This window comes from Furipterus horrens, unplaced genomic scaffold (genome assembly GCF_987537825.1).
Source record: "Furipterus horrens unplaced genomic scaffold, mFurHor1.1.pri manual_scaffold_1, whole genome shotgun sequence".
Lineage (NCBI taxonomy): Eukaryota > Metazoa > Chordata > Mammalia > Chiroptera > Furipteridae > Furipterus > Furipterus horrens.
In genome coordinates, this window is record NW_028327171.1 from 47,655,604 (window position 1) to 47,676,217 (window position 20,614).

Genomic DNA, 20,614 nt, shown 5'->3' on the forward strand with positions numbered 1-20,614 from the left:
AAACCGTTTACCAGAGGACTGTAATAATATATGGTGTCTCCAGCAGTCTCACAACCAGCCAACGGGGGCCTCAGTCATTTTCAATTATTTTTGTTGGGTATGTATGTAAAGTACCTTAGATTTGAATAAATTTTTATTCCAAACAATAGCATATTTTTTAAATGTTATAACCAATAGGAGTTGTGCTTACTGTACACCTCTGTGCACTTAACATGCCTTGCTTGCTCTTTTCATCTTCCAGGCATTCTTGGGAGGTAGGTATGATTATTGTTTCTATTTTACAGATGAGCTAAGCCATGAGGCTTAAAGAGGTTACACAATTGGTTAACAGCAGACTGGGACTTGAAACCCAGTCTTTGACTCAAAGACCCTTATACTTAGCCCTTCTGCCCTTGTGCCTCATAGTGGCTGTAGCTTTATAATAGATTTTGGTATGCGATATTCCTTGTCAGGTTAAGAAAATTCCCTTGATATTCTTGCTTACTTGCTATCCTAGAGGAAGAGAGAAGAGCATCCAAGTTGAGGCAAAAGCAAGAGAAGCAAAGACTGCTTGGGAAAAAGTGCAGAGTACACTTGGGCATCACAGATAATCCTGTTTGGCTGGGATTTGGATTCTCGAAGGCTATAGAGGGCAGAGGAATGAGGCCAGTGTTAGGGCCAGAGACCCCATGTTGCCTGCCCTGTGACCTGCCACTTGAGTCAGGCTTTGCAAAACATGTTATGGCCAGTGGTCACTCTGTCTTGGGAACTGCGGCCTGCAGTCGTGCAAGACCTGAGCTACCGCCTGTGCTGAAACAAAAAGGGTCTGCATCACTGGCCACGCACCAGATCACAAGGTTCCCATTAACAGAGGTGACTAAGGCATAGCTGCCAGCATCCTCCTGAGAACTCATTACATTGCCATTGCCCCTTCCCCTCTCCCTTAATCATTTTCCAGAAACAAGGACAGTAAGTCTCCTGACAACCATTCCTAATCAGAGGACATTGTTCTTTCGCTAACATCTATACCCTGGACTCTAGAGCTGACCAGCAGGGTGACCTGTCCCCCTGAGGGTCTGTTCCACACCCTTAAAAATCTCTCTATCCTTTCTCTTGGTGCTATAGTCTGCTTGGACTCAGCTATCTGAACATCCTTCAATAAAGGCTTTGCACTGGTCCACCAGACTCCTCCTTTCTTCCGGGCACAAACCTAACAGCCAGGAAGGTGGCCAGCTCCTAGAGAATGCTGAATGTCACTATAAGCTCTTAGAGAATGCTGAATGTCACAATAAGGACTTCGGGTTTCATTTGTTGAGTCATGGAGAGACCTAGAAGGCTTTTGTGTAAGTGAGTGATGGGATCATGTTTACTTGGAGAAATTTCTCACTCCTCTGAGTCCCTTTCTCTATGGGCACTGCTATATCATCTTGCCCTTCTCAGGGACTATTGCCACATTCAGGTGAGGTGGGCCAGGCCTCTGCGAGTAGTAGTAGTGGCAGTGGCAGTGGCAGTGCAAAGAGCAGTTCTGATTTGAGAGGCATTATGAGGTAGAAGACATAGAACTTGGTGTCTAACTAGAAATGACCTTGATTGACAGACAGGAGTCAGAGTTTCTAGCCTGGGAGCTGGCTATAACATATTACAGGGGAGTGTGCTTCTGGAGAGGACAGGTTCCTTCTTGGATGTGCTGAGTCTGAAATGCTTGTGGATTTCCCTGGGTAGATGTCTATACAGTTGTATATTTGCTTTTGGAGAAGGGTCAGGATGGAAGATTTAGGGATCACTTGTATTGAAGTGATAGTTGTAGTCTAGAAAGGGGGACTGATTAGAAAATAGTTTACATTTAAAGAACAGGGAAAGAACAGGCCAAGCAAAACAGATCAGAAAGGCTGGTGGAAAGGGTGGAGGAAAACCAGAAGCGGAGCATGCAATGGAAGGCAAAGGGTATGGAGTTTGGGCAGGTGGAGTTCTTTGGCAGAGCAAGGACCAAGAAGACACCATTAGGTTGAGGAGCTCAGCGAGCATGATTATTTATGTCAGGGCTCCGCAAACTTTTTCTGTAAAGGCCCACAGAGTAAATATTTTTGGTTTTGAAACCATATATTATCTTTCACAACTATTCAACTCTGCCATCGTAATACAAAAGCAGCCATAGATAGTAGTAAGTGAATGGGCCTAGCTGTGTGTTCCCGTAAAACTATAGAACCAGGGAATGGGTCAGATTTGGCCTACAGATCATAGTTTGCCCTGATCTATATATCTAGCTTCCCTAACCAGAGTCAGAATCTAGTCTTCTACAAGTGGTTATGTGATTCATTAAGCTAATTTGAAAATATAACAACTGTTTAGCCCAAACTGTGATAAAATTTCTTTCATCATAATTTCCAGCTATTTATAGTCACTATATCTGGAGGCAGTGAGTTTTTTTTTTTTAAGTATATTTTATTGATTATATTGTTACAATAGTTCCAATTTTTTCCCCTTTGCTCCCCTCTGCCCAGTATACTTATGACTTTTCTAAGAGTTGATTCTGTTGAATCTTCTAGGCATACAGTTATGTCCTGTGCACATAGTGGTACATTTTTCTTTTCTAATTCACATCTTTTTCTGCCCTCTAATGCTAAATTAAAGAGAAGTGGTAGCATCTATTTTCTACAGCCTTCTCCCTTGCCAGGCTTGTTTGCTGGTGTCCTGGTAGTGATGGATTTCACTTGATGATGTCCTGGAGTCCTGTATGAGTTTTAAAGCTCTTAAACCTTCAGTAGCAAAGGGAAGCTTGGCCAGCAAGGATCCTGTTCCCTTTCCTGGTGAGCCCAATGTAGGGGTCTGTTTTAGAGTTGTCATCTATGATGGACATTTTTTCCTTAGAATCAGATCCCCACTTTATGCGTGGCCTCCACAGCTCTCGTGATCTGGTTCCTGCCAACCTTTTAAACTGTATCTTTTATTCTTCTTCCTCTCACTCCCTTGTCTCTAGCCAAGTCCTTACCCTCTTTGGGTCTTGACACTGTTGAGTCCTCTGGTTGAAATGTACTCCCCTGGGCCATTTCCAGGCCTGGTCACCCTTTGAGTCTCAGCTCAGAGGTATTTCCTGAATCATCACCCTACCTCAGCTATAGTCAAACCTTTCTCATCTCATGGCACACATAAACTAATTACTAAAATTCTGCAGCACACCAAAAATATATTGTTTTGCCACTTTGCCAAAGGAAAAAAAAAGATATAATTTTGATTTATTCACAGTGGAAGGCTATTGTTGTGTTGACTACTGTCATTTTTTTTTTTTTTTTTTTTTTTGACAAACTAAGGGAAAAGAGTTCTGTGGCCCTGAAATAGTCAGGTATTGCATGTTTTAAAAATTCTTGCAGCACTCCAGTTGAAAATCACTGCCCCATCTAAAGGAGATTCCGCAGGGTCTCTGTTACGTAGCTCAGTTTATTTGTGTCGTAGTATTAATTACAATTATAATTATCTTGAGTATAGGTTGTTGTGCTTCTTTACTGTTTCTCTCTTTGCGGTATTACAAGATCTCCATAGGCAAGGACCTTGTCCTTCTTGTTCACCACCATTGTCCTCAGTACCTAGAACTGTGCCTGGTAGAGTAGGTGCTTAATTAGTATTTGTTGCATGAACAAAAAATTCTCCTTTGCTATGGTGAACACTGAGGACCTATTCTCAACCCCTGTGCTGGGTGTTCTTTTGTCCTTCAAAATCTACTCGATCCTTTTCTGTCTCACTCTGTGCCCTGGGAAATTGAAATTTGGTACTGTTTCAACTTCCTTGCCCTCTAGATTTTACTGGGGACAGGATAACAGAGTCACTGGTATGAAGCTGAGAAGAAGGAGGAGAGTGAGGCAGGGCTCTCTGTCCCCAGGGTCTCTCCTCGCATAGTAACCACAGGCAGCTTCTTTCCCTTGACTGACAGTCTCAGCCCTTTTCAAACAGCCCTTGCTGTCTCCCTTTCCATTTCAGAACCTAGAAGTCAGCAGGAAGAAGGAAACAGAGGTTGGGGTATTGATTCCTTTCTTGCTGGCAGGCATTAGAGTAGCTGTATTTTCCTGTTCCTGACAGGTCGCCTTCTGCTCCTGTTGCCACATTAGCTGTATGGGTTGTAAACGCTTTCTGCGACTGCTAATCCTGGGGTATTGCTCCCTTCCTTGCTGATTCCCTTAAATTCCACCTACAAATTTGTAACTAGTCATTTTATTCAACTCTAGGTTAGTACTCCATTTGAGCTTGTTATTCTTTCCTATTGGGACCCTCAGATAAATCATTTATTCACCTGTGAAACAGGACAGCTGACTAAGTGAAATTTCTGATGATTTGCAATTCTAGGGTGATTACTACTGGCCACTTGCGAAATCAGTACTGATTCTGAGAAAACTTACTGCAATCTGAGTTGTGTAAAGATATATTTCCTGTCCTGTTTGAAGTTCAGTGTGCCTGCCCTATAAACTGATAATTTGAACTATGGATGTGTACATAACTTTTAAATGCTTTTGATAACAATTTGTCCAAAGATTGAGGATAGGGTTGTTCTTGTGAAAGAGATGTCTAGATTCCCGAGGTTTTGTATACATGTTAGAATTGAAATAAAGAATTAGGTTTTATTCCTTAATTCTGTGGGTATTCTTCTTTCAGGTCATCTTGTTTTGGGCCTAATGCCCACCCACATCCCCTTCCTCCTGATGCCACTTTTGTGGATGAAAAACTACCCAAAATAAACCCACACCCAGAAATAGAACCACAGAGGATTGGGCTGACCTCCATGTCTGTGCAGATTTCAGTGGTGACCCCAAACTTTCTTGGTCAAGTAAGTTGGGATGACCTCTCACAGATCACAGAGGCTTGGGGTTGGGATGGATCTTAAAAGTGATCAGTTCCCTCTCCATGAAGTTGGTCAATGCTAGTCAACTTCTCCAAGTCTCCCAAACTCTGCTTAAACAGCTACATGGACTGTTGCCAGGGAGTGAGTAGATTTTTTAAGATGGTCTGTATGATTTGGCTGGATTTAGGACACAGTTTCTGACAAAGAGCTTTTTTGCTTTTTAAGTAGAAAATAATGAGGTTTAGTTTAGCTCTATGACCTTTTGTCGCATTTCTGCCACCACCAGATTTGTGACTCTTACCTGGGCTTCAGAATTGGATCACTTGGAAGGTGGTCTTGGTTGCCATAGTGAATTCCTCCCATTTGCTGAGCACTGCAAGCTTTTAAGATGCTATGGGGTACTTTTCACTCATAGATTAGACTGGGCTTATGGTAGTATTTTCATTTTCCTAACAGTGATAGAAGTGTGACCTCTTGGTTATATCAAGAGTATTTGGTTTTGCTCCATTGGTAACTGGAATAGTGATTCTACTGGCCCCATTCCCTTTTCCACTGTACTAAGCACACTGGTATTATTGATTGGATTTCAGGAATGTCATGATATGGACCTCTCGAACCCTTGCAGTAGGCAGGCAGACAGGTGATCATTTCTGTCTATAAACTTATCCAATTGCACCATACAAGTAGATAATTTCTTCCCATATATCATGATGGGATAAAGCTTGGAAAATAACATTCTTTTGCCCCTCTGCTTCTTCCTCTCCTCTCTCCCTCCACAACTTCTGTCTTTCTGCTTATCGCTGATACTCATCACTGCTTGTTTCCTTGTGGTTTACAGATGATCATGATGCAGTCCTGAGGTTTAATGGGGCACCTACAGCCAACTTCCAACAGGATGTGGGCACGAAAACCACCATTCGCCTGATGAACTCGCAGGTAAAATTTCTGTGCAGATAAGAAGTGTTTTGAGGGACAAGTGAAAAAATCCATGCAAAGCACTAAGAACCTGGCACATGTCAGTAAATGTTAGCTACTCTAATATTTATATGTACAGACACTGAGGTATATGTGAAGGATACAGGGGTGAGCAAAGCAGACTTGGTCCTGTTCTCATGTTGCTAACAAATACAATCAAACAGTCATACAAAGAAATTTAAAGTTGCAATAGAGAATTATAAAGGAGAGAGTTAAGGGACTACCAGAATCCATAAGAGGGAAGTTTTCCCTATCAAGGAAGTCAGGAAAAATGAAGTGTTACTTAGATGTGTAGGAGGAGAAGGAGAAGACAAGAAGAGTGGGGTAAGAGCTTTTTAAGAAGAGGCAACAGTGTAGGTAGGGCCATGTGGAAGGGTCGAAGGGAGTAGGGGCACAAGGACCTAGGAAGAGATGAGCGTAGGTGGGGTGGGGGGTGGGTATGTGGTGAGAGATGAGGTTGAAGGTAAGAAGGTGCCAAGCCATGGAGCTACTTTGGAGTATTTTTAATTTTGTTAAATTTATTGGAGTGACATTAGTTAATAAAATTATATAGGTTTCAAGTATACAATCTATAATGCCTCATCTGCATATTGCATTGTGTGTTCACCACCCAAAGTCAAATCTTCCATAACCATATATTTAACCCCCTTTCCCCTTTTCTACCCCCCTTTACCTCTGGTAACCATCCATACTGTTGTCTGCATTATGATTTTTTGTTTGTTTGTCTTGTTTGTTCATTTGTTGCTTTCAATATTATATCCCACATATGGCTGGAATCAAATCATATGGTTCTCAACTTTTTGCATCTGACATTTTACTTAGTGTGAGATTCTCAATATTAATCTATGCTATTGGACTTGCATTTTGTAAGCGTCTCTGGTTTCCATATGATCAGAAGTCCTATGGTCGGTGGAGATGCACAGTTTGGAAGCTCTTAGAGGACCCAGGACTAGAAATGCTGGTACTTGCACCAGAGTAGAAATGAAGGTAAACATGAGAAAAGACTGAATTTGCGCACTATTTGGTTTGTTCAGTCAATAGGCTTTAGTTAGTGCTGGATTGGTTGTGAGAGGTGAAAGAGCAGCCACAGGTAAAATGGGTTTCTGGTTTGTATAACTAGCTGGCTAGAAGTCCCTGAGATTAGAAATACCTGAAGATGTTTTGAGTTGTGAGAGCTAGGGTCAAAGAGGAGGGTAGAGATAAAAAATGTGATTTTTGGACATGATTGATCTGAGCTGCCTTTTAAATATCCGTAAAGAGGTGGCAAGTAGGCAGTTATACAAATGGGACTGGAGTTCCATTGAAAAAAGTCTAGGCTGGAGATGAGAGTTTATGAATCATCTGTATCTATGTGGCAGTGAAAGAGTGGGACTTAGTGAAGCGCTAGAGAGAGTGTAGACAGGGGTGAGAACAAGTCCTATGCAGGGAATGAAAACAGAGCACTGTCAGATGCTGCTGAGAGACCAGTTGATACGAAGATTGAACAACATTTTTCTCTCTTTAGCCACATGAAAGCCATTGGTGACCTTAGCAACAGCTCTTTGGGAGAGTGCTAAAGCCAGCCAGGAGCCAGCTTGGAGTGAGTGGAGGACTGAGTGGCACGAGTGAGTGGGGAAGAAAAATGTGGATAGTACTTTAAAGAAGTCTTGCTCCAGTATGGATGGACCTGGAGAACATTATGCTAAGTGAAATAAGCCAGTCAGAGAAAGATAAATACCATATGATTTCACTCGTATGTGGAACATATGAACTAACAAAGAAAATGGGGACAGACTCATAGATGGAGAGCAGGATGACAGCTGGTGAGAGGGTGGAGGGATTGAGCAAAAAGGAAAAAGGACTCATGGATGTGGACAACAGTGTGGTGATTGCTGGGTGGAGGGGTCATAGAAAAAATACAATAAAGGTTAAGTTAAAAAATAAATAAAAGTTACTAGAGAGAGAGAGAGAGAGAGAGAGAGAGAGAGAAGTCTGGCTCTGAAGGGCCAGAGAGAAATAGGACAATCACTCTACAGAGTTGAGGGACCCAGGGCCAGACTTTTATTATTATTATTATTTTAGATGGGAAAGTATTGAGTATGTTTAACAGTCAATGGGAAGGCAGTCACAAAAGGGCAAATACTGAATGATTCCATTTATATAAGGTATCTAGAGCAGTCCATTCATAGAGACAGAAAGCAGGGATGGGGGAGGGAGGAATTATTGTTTAATGGGCACAGAGTTTCAGTTTGGGAAGACAAAAATGTTCTGGAAGTGGATGATGGTGCAGGCTGTACAGCAGTGTGACTGTATTTAATGCCATTGAGCCAGATACTGAAAAATGGTGAAAATGGCACATTTTATGTATATTTTACCACAATAGAAAAGTGAATTTAATGAGGAGAAACTGGTTGATAGAGGGAGAAACTGAATGTATTAAAAAAGGGAGATAAGTAAGTGAAGGGGTGGCGGAGGTTGATGGAGGGTGTTGATCCAAAGCCCGGCCAAGATTAACCCCAGCAGGACAGAGTCAGGAGGAGGAAGGGTGGGAGGAGTACAGCTGGGGGCAGTGTTTTTGTTGAAGCAGGAAAGGGCTTCTATTGTCTCTGCAAAGTGGGATACAAGGCTATGCTGAAGGAAGGCTGAGGGAAAGAGAGCTTTTAGTAGGGGAGGTGTAAGCCAAGAAAATTTGAAATTGTCTTTGGGGAGAGTGGAGGAAGGAGTAAATCAGTAGAACAGAGTAGGGTTTCTAGGCCATGCTGGCCACATGGAGGTTGGAGAGCATGAATTCAGAGAGAGAGATCAAGCTCTGTTTGATCAGGGGTTTTATGTACAAACAGTGGGCAGCAGCAATAGAGAGGGAGTGTGGAGGAGCTCTGAAAATTCTCTCGAATTGAGGAGGCTGCCCGCTTTTTGGGCATCTCTCCATTGTTAGGTTTCAGGGGGTTGACCAAGGAAGAGAAGGCCAGCAGCCAAATGCTGAACAAGATGGTTTATTGTGTATGTGACATGGCAGGCTGGGATCAGGGCAGACACCAGCAGCTAGGATCAGGGCAGAGTGAGTTTTTAAGAAGTTCTGAGGCTTCTTAAAAACTTGGAATACGTAAGCAGTACAGGATGGGCCAAGTTGCCCCCTTGTACAGCCAGCAGGCTGGTGATTGGATGGTTGCCATCACCTGATAGCTGCCTGAGTCTCAGGCAGCTGGGTATGGGGGAGGAGGATGGGGGAGGAGGAAGGTGAGCTGCCTTGTGGTGGGCTTTTGGATGGCTTTTGTCTAGAATGGCAGGCTTCAAAATGGTGGGCTCCTACCTCACATCCATGGTGTTTAGTGAGGAACTAAATCTCCATCCTACAGAGATTCTGGAACTTTATTTAAATTGAGGGTAAAGTTGCCTGGGAATTCAGAGAGAGATTTTGATTAAATTCCTCCCTCAGCACTTCCTCCGTGAGTGACTGGAGCAGGTTGCTTTTATCTTTCTGAGCCTCAGTTCCCTTGTTTGTAAAGGGGAATAAGAAAAGTTACCGTGCAGGGCCTTTGTAGGATCAAATCAGCATTTCACTCAGAGGCTGGTACGTGGCAGCAAGTGCTCTGTACATGATGGAGAAGCTTGCCTGTGCCTGTTGGGAAATCACTGTGCCTTCCAATCCCAGGCAAATGGGCCTCTTGTATTTCAGCAGGGAAAGTCAGCTGGCTCAGGGCCACTTGGAAGGTGCCCAGAGCAGTAGGGAGATAGGGATACTTTTTAGGGAAAAAGTAAGGTCATGACTGTCATACAGATATAACAATGAACACAAGTTAAGCAATCTTTTATTTATATGAGAGAACCAGGCAGATGTTCTAACCAACTCAGAGGATAAGTCAAAACAGCACAAATTCTATATGAAAGACTGGAACTCTTTTTCTCTTAGGTGGGAAGGAGGAGGGGAACGTCAATGAGACTACTGGACAAGACTGAGTAAGCATGTCTATAGTTGGCTGCAATTTACAGAGTTGTCAAACAGCTCCCAGAGAATCAGAAGCCGATCAAGAGGAAGGGTGTGCTGTAGGCAATGTGTAGTTTTTCTGCGAGTACAGCATTTTTTCTGACACCTCCAGATTGTTGTGTTCCCTCTGCCAGGGCTGAGGGGACGATGACCACACTATTCACTCTCAAGAAAGCCTTCCCCAGTGCTCCTCAGACACACCGACCCTCCTTCCTCTCCTTCCTTGGTTGCACTACACCTCTGGGTCATTCCTTTAACACTTTTGTCACAGGCAGCTCCATGACAGCACTTCGTGTGATGCTGATCTGTGACTGGTATCTTCCTATCATTGCCCCTTCTCATTGTCTAGCCTCTCTGTCTATTGTCCTGGTTGGTTACCCCAGCTATTCTGTGCCTGTTTCTGTGAATGACCAAAGTGAGTCCCACCATTGCACACACAGAGCAGCTGGCACCCAGAAGTCACTGACGGAACGGCTGTTGCTTTGGTAAATTCTGCCAGGGAGCGGCTCGTTCATTCTCTTCCCACATGGAGAGCTCCTGAGAGCAGCTGTCTTCTGACAAGGCTGGGCCTAGTTTGTTCAGCTCCCCACCCCCCTTCAATGGCAAGGGACAGCCTTTTGTACATCTGGGCTGAGACAAAGCAACAGAAAACAAAAAGGTGGCTTTGTTATTGAGAAGGTAGCTTTTTATAGAGAATGGTCTCATACTGTGAAGTTTCAGCAGACCTATTCAGGCGTGTTGGTGCCAGGTGTTGTTAGGAGAGTCAACAGGAAACCGTATGCAACTACATATGTATTTTAAATAAATTCAGTTGTGACTTTAAGTGTAGGAAGGTTTCTTGAGACTCTGCTGAGCTCCCATTGTACCCAGTGGCCTTGAGGGAAGAGACAGTGGGAGAAGAAGGCCCAGTGGCTTTTTTGGAAGCTCTTGTACAGGTTAGAGAGAGAAAACCTAGGTCCTATGCACAGTGTGTGCTGTCTGGACTTCAACCAGACATTCTCAGATCACTTAATGGGGTTTATCCTGAGATAACAGCTGTTACTACTTATTAAATGCTTCTACTGTCTAAGGGTCTTGCATGTCTTATCTTTATGACAACCATGGGAGGTGTGATTACCAATCATCATCTTAAACAGGGACACTGAGGCTCAAAGTTTGTGTGTGGTCACCACCCAAAGTCTAGTCTATCTCTGTTGTCATATGCTTTTTGACCCCGGGTGCTGTCTTTGCACAGAAGTTATACTGTAAAATTGTACACCTGAAATTTATTTAATGCTATTAACCAATATTATCCCCATAAACTTAATAATGAAGAAAAGAGTTTATGTGAGTTGCTCTGGGCAGGGCAGAGAGCATGCGATAGCCGTGGATTTGGGTCTTGCTTTGTTTTCCAGCAGCACCTTAAATCCCCTAAGCTTTCTTTTGAGCTCCAAATTTTCCTTCTTAAAATGTTGACAGACAGTCTGGATAGATGGTGTGGTGAGTGGTTTTTATCAATAGCAGATCTAAAGACTGAAAGGGTATGCTGGGTAATTTTGATGGAACCCCCTTGATATAGTACTTTAGCATAATGATTTGGGAGCTGAAATTTAGACACGATGGATATCATGTCATGAGTTCTAGGGCTTCTTGATTTTGGCCAACAGACATAATCTAGGTGGCTGATATTTTTCAAACCAGAGAAGGAGCTGTGACTTGATATTGGACTCAGCTTATATCAAAACTCTGGGTCATAAGTGTCTTTTTTTAAAGTATATTTTGATTATGCTGTTAAAATTGTCCCAATGTTTTTTCTCTTTGCCCCCCTCTGTCCATTAGCCCCTTCCATCTAGCAGTGCCCCCTTAGTTCACATCCATGGGTTGCGCATATAAGTTCTTTGGCTTCTCCATTTCCTATACTATTCTTAACACCCCTCTGTCTATTTTCTACCTACCAATTATGCTTCTTAATCCCTGTACCTTTTCCCCCTTCTCCCACTTCCTGCTGATAACCCTTCACATGATCTCCATATCTATGATTCTGTTCCTGTTCTAGTTGTTTGCTTAGTTTGTTTTTGTTTCTTAGATTCAGTGGTTGATAGTTGTGAGTTTGTTGTCATTTTAATGTTCATAGTTTGGCTCTTATTCTTTTTCTTAAGTAAGTTCCTTTAACATTTCATGTAATAAGGGCTTGGTGGTGATGAATTCCTTTATCTTTACCTTGTCTGGGAAGCACTTTATCTTCCCTTCAATCCTAAATGATAGCTGGATAGAGTAATCTAGGCTGTTGATCCTTGCTTTTCATCACTTTGAATACTTCTTGCCAGCCCCTTCTTGCTTGTAGTTTCTTTTGAGAAATTAGCTGATAGTCTTATAGGTACCCCTTTGTAGGTAGCTCTCTGCTTTTCTCTTGCTGCTTTTATGATTCTCCCTTTATCTTTAACCTTTGGCATTTTAATTATGATTTGTCTTGGTGTGGTGGTCCTCTTTGGGTCAAACTTCTTTGGGACTCTCTGTATGTCTATTTCCTTTGCCAAATTAAGGATGTTTTCTTTCATTATTTATTATTTTTATTTTTTAAAAGATTCTATTTACTTTTAGAGAGAGGGAAAGAGAGGAAGAAATGGAGAGAAACTTCAGTGTGTGAGACATACATAATTAATTGGTTGCCTCTCGTACGCCCCCAACTGGGGACCTGGCCCGCATCCCAGGCGTGTTCCCTCACTGGGAATTGAACCAACGACCCTTCCATTCTCAGAAGAGTACTTAATCTACCTACTCACATCAGCCAGAGTTCATTATTTTTTTCAAATAAGTTTTCAATTTCTTGTTCTTCCTCTTCTTCTGGCATTCCCATGATTTGGATGGTTGGCACTTTTGGAGATGTCCCAGAGTCTTCTTATTCTCTCCTTGTTTTTAAAAATTCTTGTTTCTTCATCCTGTTCTACAAATTTATATTTCTTCTTTATGTTCCAAATACTTGATTTGAATCCCAGCTTCCTTCCCTTCACTGTTGGTTCCCTGTGGATTTTTCTTTATTTCACTCAGTGAAGACTTCATATTTTCCCTTAAGCTTTTGCCATACTCAGTGAGCTCTCTGAACATTCTCATCACCAGTGTTTTGAACTCTGCACCTGGGAGGTTGGCTATCTCTGTTTCATTTAGTTCTTCTGGGGTTTTGTTCTATTCTTTCATTTGAGCCATTTTTCTTTGCCTCCTCAATTTTGCAGCTTCCCTGTGTTTGTTTCTGTGTATTAGGTAAAGTTGCTTTGACTCCCTTTCTTAGCACACCTGTTAAGTTGTATGGGGCAGAGCCTTAGGTATTTGCCAGGGTGGAGCAATCCTTTACACCACTCAGTGGTGCTGTATGTGGGGGAGGAGTCAGAGAGGAAACTGTGCCACTGCCTGGCTGCTGGAGGCTTGCTTGGTGCTCACTTTATTTTCAGTCACTTCACCCCCTTCCTGTATGTGACTGGTGCCCTTTTGGCTGTTGCCTTGGTGTTGGTTCCCAGAGAGGGTAGGTTTGCATATGTTCTAGGACTGGGCGGACCCTTTAAATGGACTTTCCTGAGAGAGCAGCAGTTTCTCCCTCTACTCTAACCCCCACTGGTTTTACAGCCAGAAGTTATAAGGCTATATTTTCCCAGTGCTGGAACCGTGGGCTGCGTTTTCTGGTCTGTAGCTGGGATTGCTCACTCCCAAGGTATCTCACCCAATTTTTTTACCCACCACACACCAATGTGCCACTGCCCCTTCCAGCAGCTGCTGCTGCCACCTTGCTGCCATACCTCATCCTCTCTGTCCCAGCTCCCCGTCTTCACCCCTCCCACTTGTCTGGATGGATATGGCTTCTTTAAATCTTTGGTTGTTGGGCTTCCATACAGCTTAATTTTCTGGCAGTTCTGGGTGTTTTTTGTTTTGAGGTTAGTTGTGATCCTTCTTATGGTTGTGCAGGGAGGTGAAGTGTGTCTGTCTACACCTCCATCTTGACTGGAAATCCCATAAATGTTTTTTTAACATGTCAGAGCTACTCTGTCTTTTCCTTGTGTGGCTCATCCATCAGGTGTGCAGCCAGCTGCCCAGATTCCATTCACTTGAGCAAATGAGCTCCCACAAGACCCTGCCTGGTATGGCGGAAGAGAGAGAAGGAAAAGGGCTTCCATTTAATTGAAGAGAAAAGACCCCTCCCCCCACTGTTTCCCCATGTATACACACCGTCATTAAAGGTACAGTGCAGATACCTCATATAAGTGGACTTATGCAGTATTTGTCCTGTGTCACTTATTTCATTTAGCATAATGTCTAGGTTCATCCATGTTATTGTATATGGTAGAATTTCCTTCTTTTTTGAGGCTGAGTAATACTCTATAGGAACAAATTATAGAATGGTAGTTGTTTGTTAGGGCCTGGGGTAAGAGGGAAATGGGGAGTTGTTCAATGGGTATAAAGTTTCAGTTATGCAAGATGAATAAGTTCTAGAGATCGGGAGTGTAACATTTTGCCTATAGTTACTGTAACGATAATGTGTTGTGCCATGTAAAATTTGTCAAGAGGGTAGATCTCATGTTACAATAAAAAAATAAAAAGATTGTATACCTCAATATGGGACTTCCCCAACTACAGGTATGTGAGAAGTAAATGTCTGTTGTTGAGACTACCCAGTCTGTGGTATTTCCTTGCAGAAGCTCAGACTGACCAAGATAATATTTTAGTCTGTATTTCTTAGAAATATTGCCTTATGCAACCAAAGTACCATTATACATTTATATAAAGTACAGACTGATAATACACTCTTATCTGTCTGCATTTTAGTTTTGTTAATTGACTTACTAATGTCTTTTATGGTATATATATTTTTCTTTTTTAGTACAAGACCAGTTCAGGGTCAGGTATTGCACTTAGTTTCCTTTAATCTGGAAAATTTCCATAGCCTTTCTTTGCCTTTTGAGACATTGAAATTTTTAGGAAATAAATTGCTTTTTTTAAAAAAGGAGACTTCCAGCCAAGATGGAGGTGGAGGTAAGCATGTGGCATCTCCCTCCATAACTAAGAAGGAATACAGCAACCTCAAAACTAGAGACAACCAGAAGTTCCAGAACATTGAGCTGCATGGAAGTCCAACAAACAAAGATATAAAGAAGAAATACTCATTCAAACAGGAAGGAGGGGCAGGGCCAGGGCAGAGAGGATGCAGTGTGGTGGCTGCAGCAGGCTGGCAGTGGCAGCAGGCTGGTGGAAAGCACAGTCACGACATTTTAAGAAGCAGGGAGAAACAGCTGGGGAATGCTCCCAGCACCGGACCAGACTGTGAAAACCAGTGGGGGTTTGGGTGGAAGAAGAAACTGCTGGTCTCTCAGCAGAGTTCATTTGTTTAGAGGTCCCCCACAGTCCTAGAACATCCACAAACCCACCCACCCACCTGGGAGCCATGGCCAGGGCGATAACTATAGAGAAGTGCCAGTTCCCTATAGAAAGTGGAAGAGGTGCCTGGAAAAGGACTGAGCACTGTACAAGCAGCATTGTTCCCTCTCATACCCCTTTCCCACATACAGTGCCACAATGTGGCAAAATGGTTCACCTATACTGATGAATACCTAGGGCTCTGCCCCTTACAATGTAGCAGGTGTGACAGCTCTACCTAAGATACAGAGGCAAACACAGGAGCCCGTCAAGTTTAGGAGACAGGGAAGTATGGCTCAAAAGAGGGAACAGATCAAGGTTCCAGTGGAAGAACTAGGTGACGAGGAGATAGCCAACCTAACAGGTGAAGAGATAGCCAACCTAACAGATGCAGAGTTTAAAACACTGGTGATAAAGATGCTCACAGACTTGACAGATATGCTTGAGTATGGCAAATGCATAAGGGAAGAAGTGAAGGTTATGCTAAGTGAAATGAAGGAAAATCCACACAAAACCAATGGTTAAGGGAAGGAAACCAGGGCTCGAATCAATGACTTGGAATATAAGGAAGAAATAAACAATCAGGCAGTACAGAATGAAGAAATAAGAATTGTAAAAAACAAGGAGAGGGTAGGAATCTCTGGGACAACTTTAAACATGCCAACATTTGAATCATAGGGGTGCCAAAAGGAAAGAGGAAGAGCAAGAAATTGAAAACTTGTGAAAAAATAATGAAGGAAAACGTCTCAAATTTGGTGAAGGAAATAGACATAAAAGTCCAGGAAGCACAGGGAGTCCCAAACAAGATGAATGGAAAGAGGCCCAAACTAAGATACATCATAATTAAAATGCCAAAGGTTAAAGATAAAGAATCTTAAAAGCAGCAAGAGAGAATCAGAGAATTACCTACAAGTGAGTTCCCATAAGACTGTCAACTGATTTCTCAAAAGAAACTGCAGGCTAGAAGGTACTAGCAAGAAGTATTCAAGGTGATGAAAAGCATTGACCTACAACCAAGATCACTCTACCCAGCAAAGCTATATTTAGATTGGAAGGGCTGATAAAATACTTCTCAGACAAAGTAAAGTTCATCATGGCTAAGCCCTTATTACATGAAATGTTAAAGGGTCTTATTTAAGAAAAAGAGGATCAAAATTATGAACATTAAAATGATAGCAAACTCACAACTATCAACAACTGAATCTAAAAAATAAAAACAAACTAAGCAAACAACCAGAATAGGAACAGAATCATAGGTATGGAGCTCATTTGGAGGGTTATCAGCTGGGAGGGGGAAGAAGGAGAAATGGAGAAATGATGCAGGGATTAAGAATCATAACTGGTAAGTGCAAAATAGACATGGGGAAGTTAATAATATAGGAAAGGGTGAAGCCAAAGGACTTAAATGCACGATCCGTGAACATGACCTAAGGGGGGTGGGATTGCTGGAGGGAAGGGGTTACTGGGTGGAGGAGAGCAAAGGGAAAAGAAATTGGGATAATTGTAACAGCATAATCAATAAAATATACTTTAAAAATAAAAATAAAAATTTTTAAAATATATCAAAATATTTAGGTTTATCTAATAATAGATTCAGTTTATGCATTCCAGGCTCTAAAATCACATAACTGCTGTGTATCTTCCTGAGAGCAACACATCTGGAAGCATCTGCTCCTCAGCAGATTTTAATTTTGATCATCAGCTGGATAAGGTGGTGTCTGATTTCTTCACTGTAGAATTACTACTTTTCCTTTGCAGTCTGTATGTGGACACTTTAATATTATGCCATTATTCTGCTCCTCATCCAAATTGCCTTCTATGTTTAACATGCATTAATCACTTTTGCCTGAACCAATGTTTACTGTTGATGGTGGCAAAGTAAGTCTTTTTAACTCCAGCGTTGCCTCCTCCACAGTGTTTTCTTGGTACTCAGAATTCTACTATAAGCAGGAGCTCTCCCTCCTTCTCCATTTATTCTCTCTTCCTCCCTCCTTCTTTCCCTCCCTCCCTCTCTTCCCTTTCTTTCCTTTCTGCCTCTGTTTACAATTGGTAAGATCTCATGGATTCTTACTTTTTTCAGTGGTTTATGATTCATTACTGTTCTAATCACTTTGGTGTTCCATTCGTCCCAGATTTGGCCAGTGGGAGTTCCTTTGAGCTGGTGGCTCATGTTTCCCTGTGATGTGCATGCTCTCATAATTTTTTCTTTTCTAAACACTTTTATACTTTGTAGCATAAAAAGATATTCCTGTTCATTTTGTGCCTATCTGTTGGGTTTTTAGTATTTCATCTTTGTTAATTCTATCCTGAGTGTACACACAAAGTATTCTGGATTAGAGACTCGTTTTTTAAATACCTTACAGTGAATAATAAATACATTACTCCCTCTTTGCCCAAGTTCTTACTCATAAAGCAAAGCAATGAGAGCCTGGTCAGTTTTCCTACATGAGTAGCCAGACACCCTTTTTGAGGTCTGCACAAAAAGTATACAGCCACATGATAGGAAAAATAGAGACATATATTGAAGAAGATACAAGATACAGGCAACATTGCACATAGGACAATGATGCCTCAGCCCCCTTCAAAGTAGGCACCTTGGGACCTCACACAGTTCTCCCAATCACCATCAGCTGCCCCATCGTATTTTCCTGAATCTCATCAAGGGTCTGAAATCTCTTCCCTTTTAAAGGTGATTTTAGTTTTGGGAAAAGCCAGAAGTCACAGGTCACCAAATCTGGGCTGTAGGGGGGCTGAATTACCTGGATGATTTGATGTTTCACCAAAAAACTCTGCATGAGACATGATGCACGAGTGGGTGCATTTCCATGATGAAGCCTCCAAGCAGAGTTGCCCATAGCTGTGGCCTTCTGAATCATCTGAATAGTTTCCATGGAGGAATGTTCAAGCTTCATGCAAAATCTGATGCAGATTCGTTGCTCTACTCACTCAGTCATTTTGAATGCGACAGCAACATAGTACACATGCTCACTCAATGGTATCTACTGCCCCCACTGACTAGTACAGTAAAGTCATCATTTTTCATGCATGTGTATTTCAGTCCACTCTCTTTGGCTACCAGGTTACACTGATGTTGCACAAACCATTCTTGTTATATTAACAATGGCTAGAGTTTTTTCCAGACAGATCTTATATACAACAAATAAGTGATTTCGTCCTCACCTCCACCTTCCTGCTCCATTTATAAAAGGCAGGAGGTAACTATACTCTTTTCCTCCTGAGAGGGTCCCCTTCTTACTCCAGCCCTTTGGCACATAAACTCACCTAGAGGTGTTTCTAAGCTTCTGGGCCTCTCTCCTCCTGCTCCAGTTTTCATGGACTCTTGGAATTTCTATATTAACCTTTAGATAGAGTGTGGGCTATAACCATTTGGCTTCTTAGGGAGATAAGAAAAATTATATTATTTTTTGAATCAGATCAAAGCAATTAACTAGGCAAATAGCTACAGATGTTATTTTCATGGTAAATGAAGAGTTTCAGGAGTCTAGGGCCTTTTTCAGGAGCTCTAAGAGATACAGGATAGTTTTATTTCTCCATACTATTCTACCTTTCCTCTGAGATTTATAATTTTTTCCAAGGACCCCTAGTTTCTTTAAGTAAAAAGTGCTGTAGAAACTAATATCTGGGCAATAATGCGTTCATGCCTACTGAGGTGTCTGCTTTTTGGCCCTTTTAGCAGGTAGAGCTAGGAATTATATGCATATACACACAAACACATACACCTATACATACACAATACATATCCACATGCATTCATTCATTTACACACACATATATATAACTGTGTGTGTATACACTTATCTATAGAGATACATGCAAATATGCCTGTTTTAGAAATGATAGACTTAAATCGATGCCTTCAAATTAAGTCTATCCACATAAAGGCATGTTTTGCCTTCCTCATTCTATATTTGTATTCCCGCTTCTTTCACAGTGAGAATCCTGCTTCTAACAACCTTAGCACATTTATCTATTTGCTCACATCTATGATACATCTAAAATAGTTTGCAAATTGCTTTGCATATCTTTACATAAAAGAAACCTTCTAAGGAGAGTATAGGATTTGTCTGGAGTTTGCCACACCCCTCCCAAGACTGAGGTTACATAGTCAAATTATAGGCACCTAACTTATGGGGATGAACCCTTCTGTGTCTCTTCACTGAGATAATTGGATTTGTTTGAAATTCAATGGTCTTCATTTTGTTTCAGTTTTAGGTTTTTCTTTTCATTCCTCTTTTTTAAATATGTGGAATATTAATGTGCTTCCAAAATTCAAAACTATCTAAAAAGATATACTCAGGGAAGAGTTACTTCCTCCCAAATTCCTGCCATCCTGTCCCACCACCACTTTTGTAAGTAGCCACCTTTATCCTTTTGTGTTTCTATTTGTAAAGACAAATTAATGTATTTAAATTCCTCTCATTTCTTCTACAACATGTAGTGAACTGTATATTTTACTCTCTGCTTTTTTTCCGGTCTCTCTTGGAAATCATATCATTTATAGAAATCCCATTCTTTATTATAGCTGAATATTACTCCTTTGTGGATAAGTTTCATAGATTATTCCATCACTTTCTTTTGCTTGGACGTTTCCAACATTTACTTCCTGTAATACTTTATAGTTCTTTTGATGATTTCCTGTGATGCTGGGTAGAATTACAGGTCCCTCTCCTTTGGAGTATGGGGGAGTGGTTTCAATTTGTGGTGCCCTTCTCTGTGAGAGACCCTCCTTCCACTGCCTGTTTATAATGGTCAGGCCTTCCCTTAAGGTTCAGAGTCTCCATATAATTTTAATATTTACTCAAGGCCCTAGCCACCCTTTTGTCTATCTACCTATAGTGCTGACTCACTTTGCAACTCTGGCAAATTTGCAAATCTGGCAACCAGAGCACACATGTTTTCTCACCACTTAGCATTTTTGAATGAAGGTTGCCTAGTATAGTGGGAAAATATCAGACAGATCCTAATTTGCATCCCAGCTCCATCTACCTCAGTACCTGATCTTAGGTAGTTACATAACATCTTAGAGTTTCCTTTTTGTGCCTTTTTGGGGCTTGGAAATATTGTGAGGAGTAAATGAGAAGGCATTGACCTGGTTTGTTGTGAGTTTAACAAAACTGCTGTCTGGACTGTAGTTAAGTTATATCAATGTCTACACACACACACACACACACACACACACACACACGGGATATTAGTTTCCTAAGCCTGCTATAATAAAGTACCAAAGATGAGGTGGCTCAAACAACAGAGATTTATTTTCTCACAGTTCTGGGGGCCAAAAGTACAAGATCGAGGTGCCATCAAAGTTGAAATCTCTTTCTGGCTCATGGATAAGCTGCCTTCTGTCTGTCTTCACATGGCCTTTCTTCTGGGTGCATAGGGAGAGAGAGGGCTCTCTGGCGTCTCTTTTCTTCTAAGGACATCAGTCTTATCCATCTAAGGGCCTCATCCTTATGATGTCATTTAAC

The 20,614-nt window shown here is 41.7% G+C and overlaps 1 protein-coding gene across 3 annotated transcripts in view; it reads left to right on the plus strand.

Moving 5' to 3' along the window:
• ST6GAL1 (ST6 beta-galactoside alpha-2,6-sialyltransferase 1) overlaps positions 1-20,614 on the plus strand; it is a 118,425-nt gene that overhangs the window by 87,870 nt on the left and 9,941 nt on the right. For all 3 annotated transcript variants that reach the window (XM_090275193.1, XM_090275201.1, XM_090275196.1), the window contains one exon: positions 5,646-5,743. In XM_090275193.1, the coding sequence (XP_090131319.1) occupies positions 5,646-5,743 (98 nt within the window). The remainder of the gene's footprint in view (positions 1-5,645; positions 5,744-20,614) is intronic.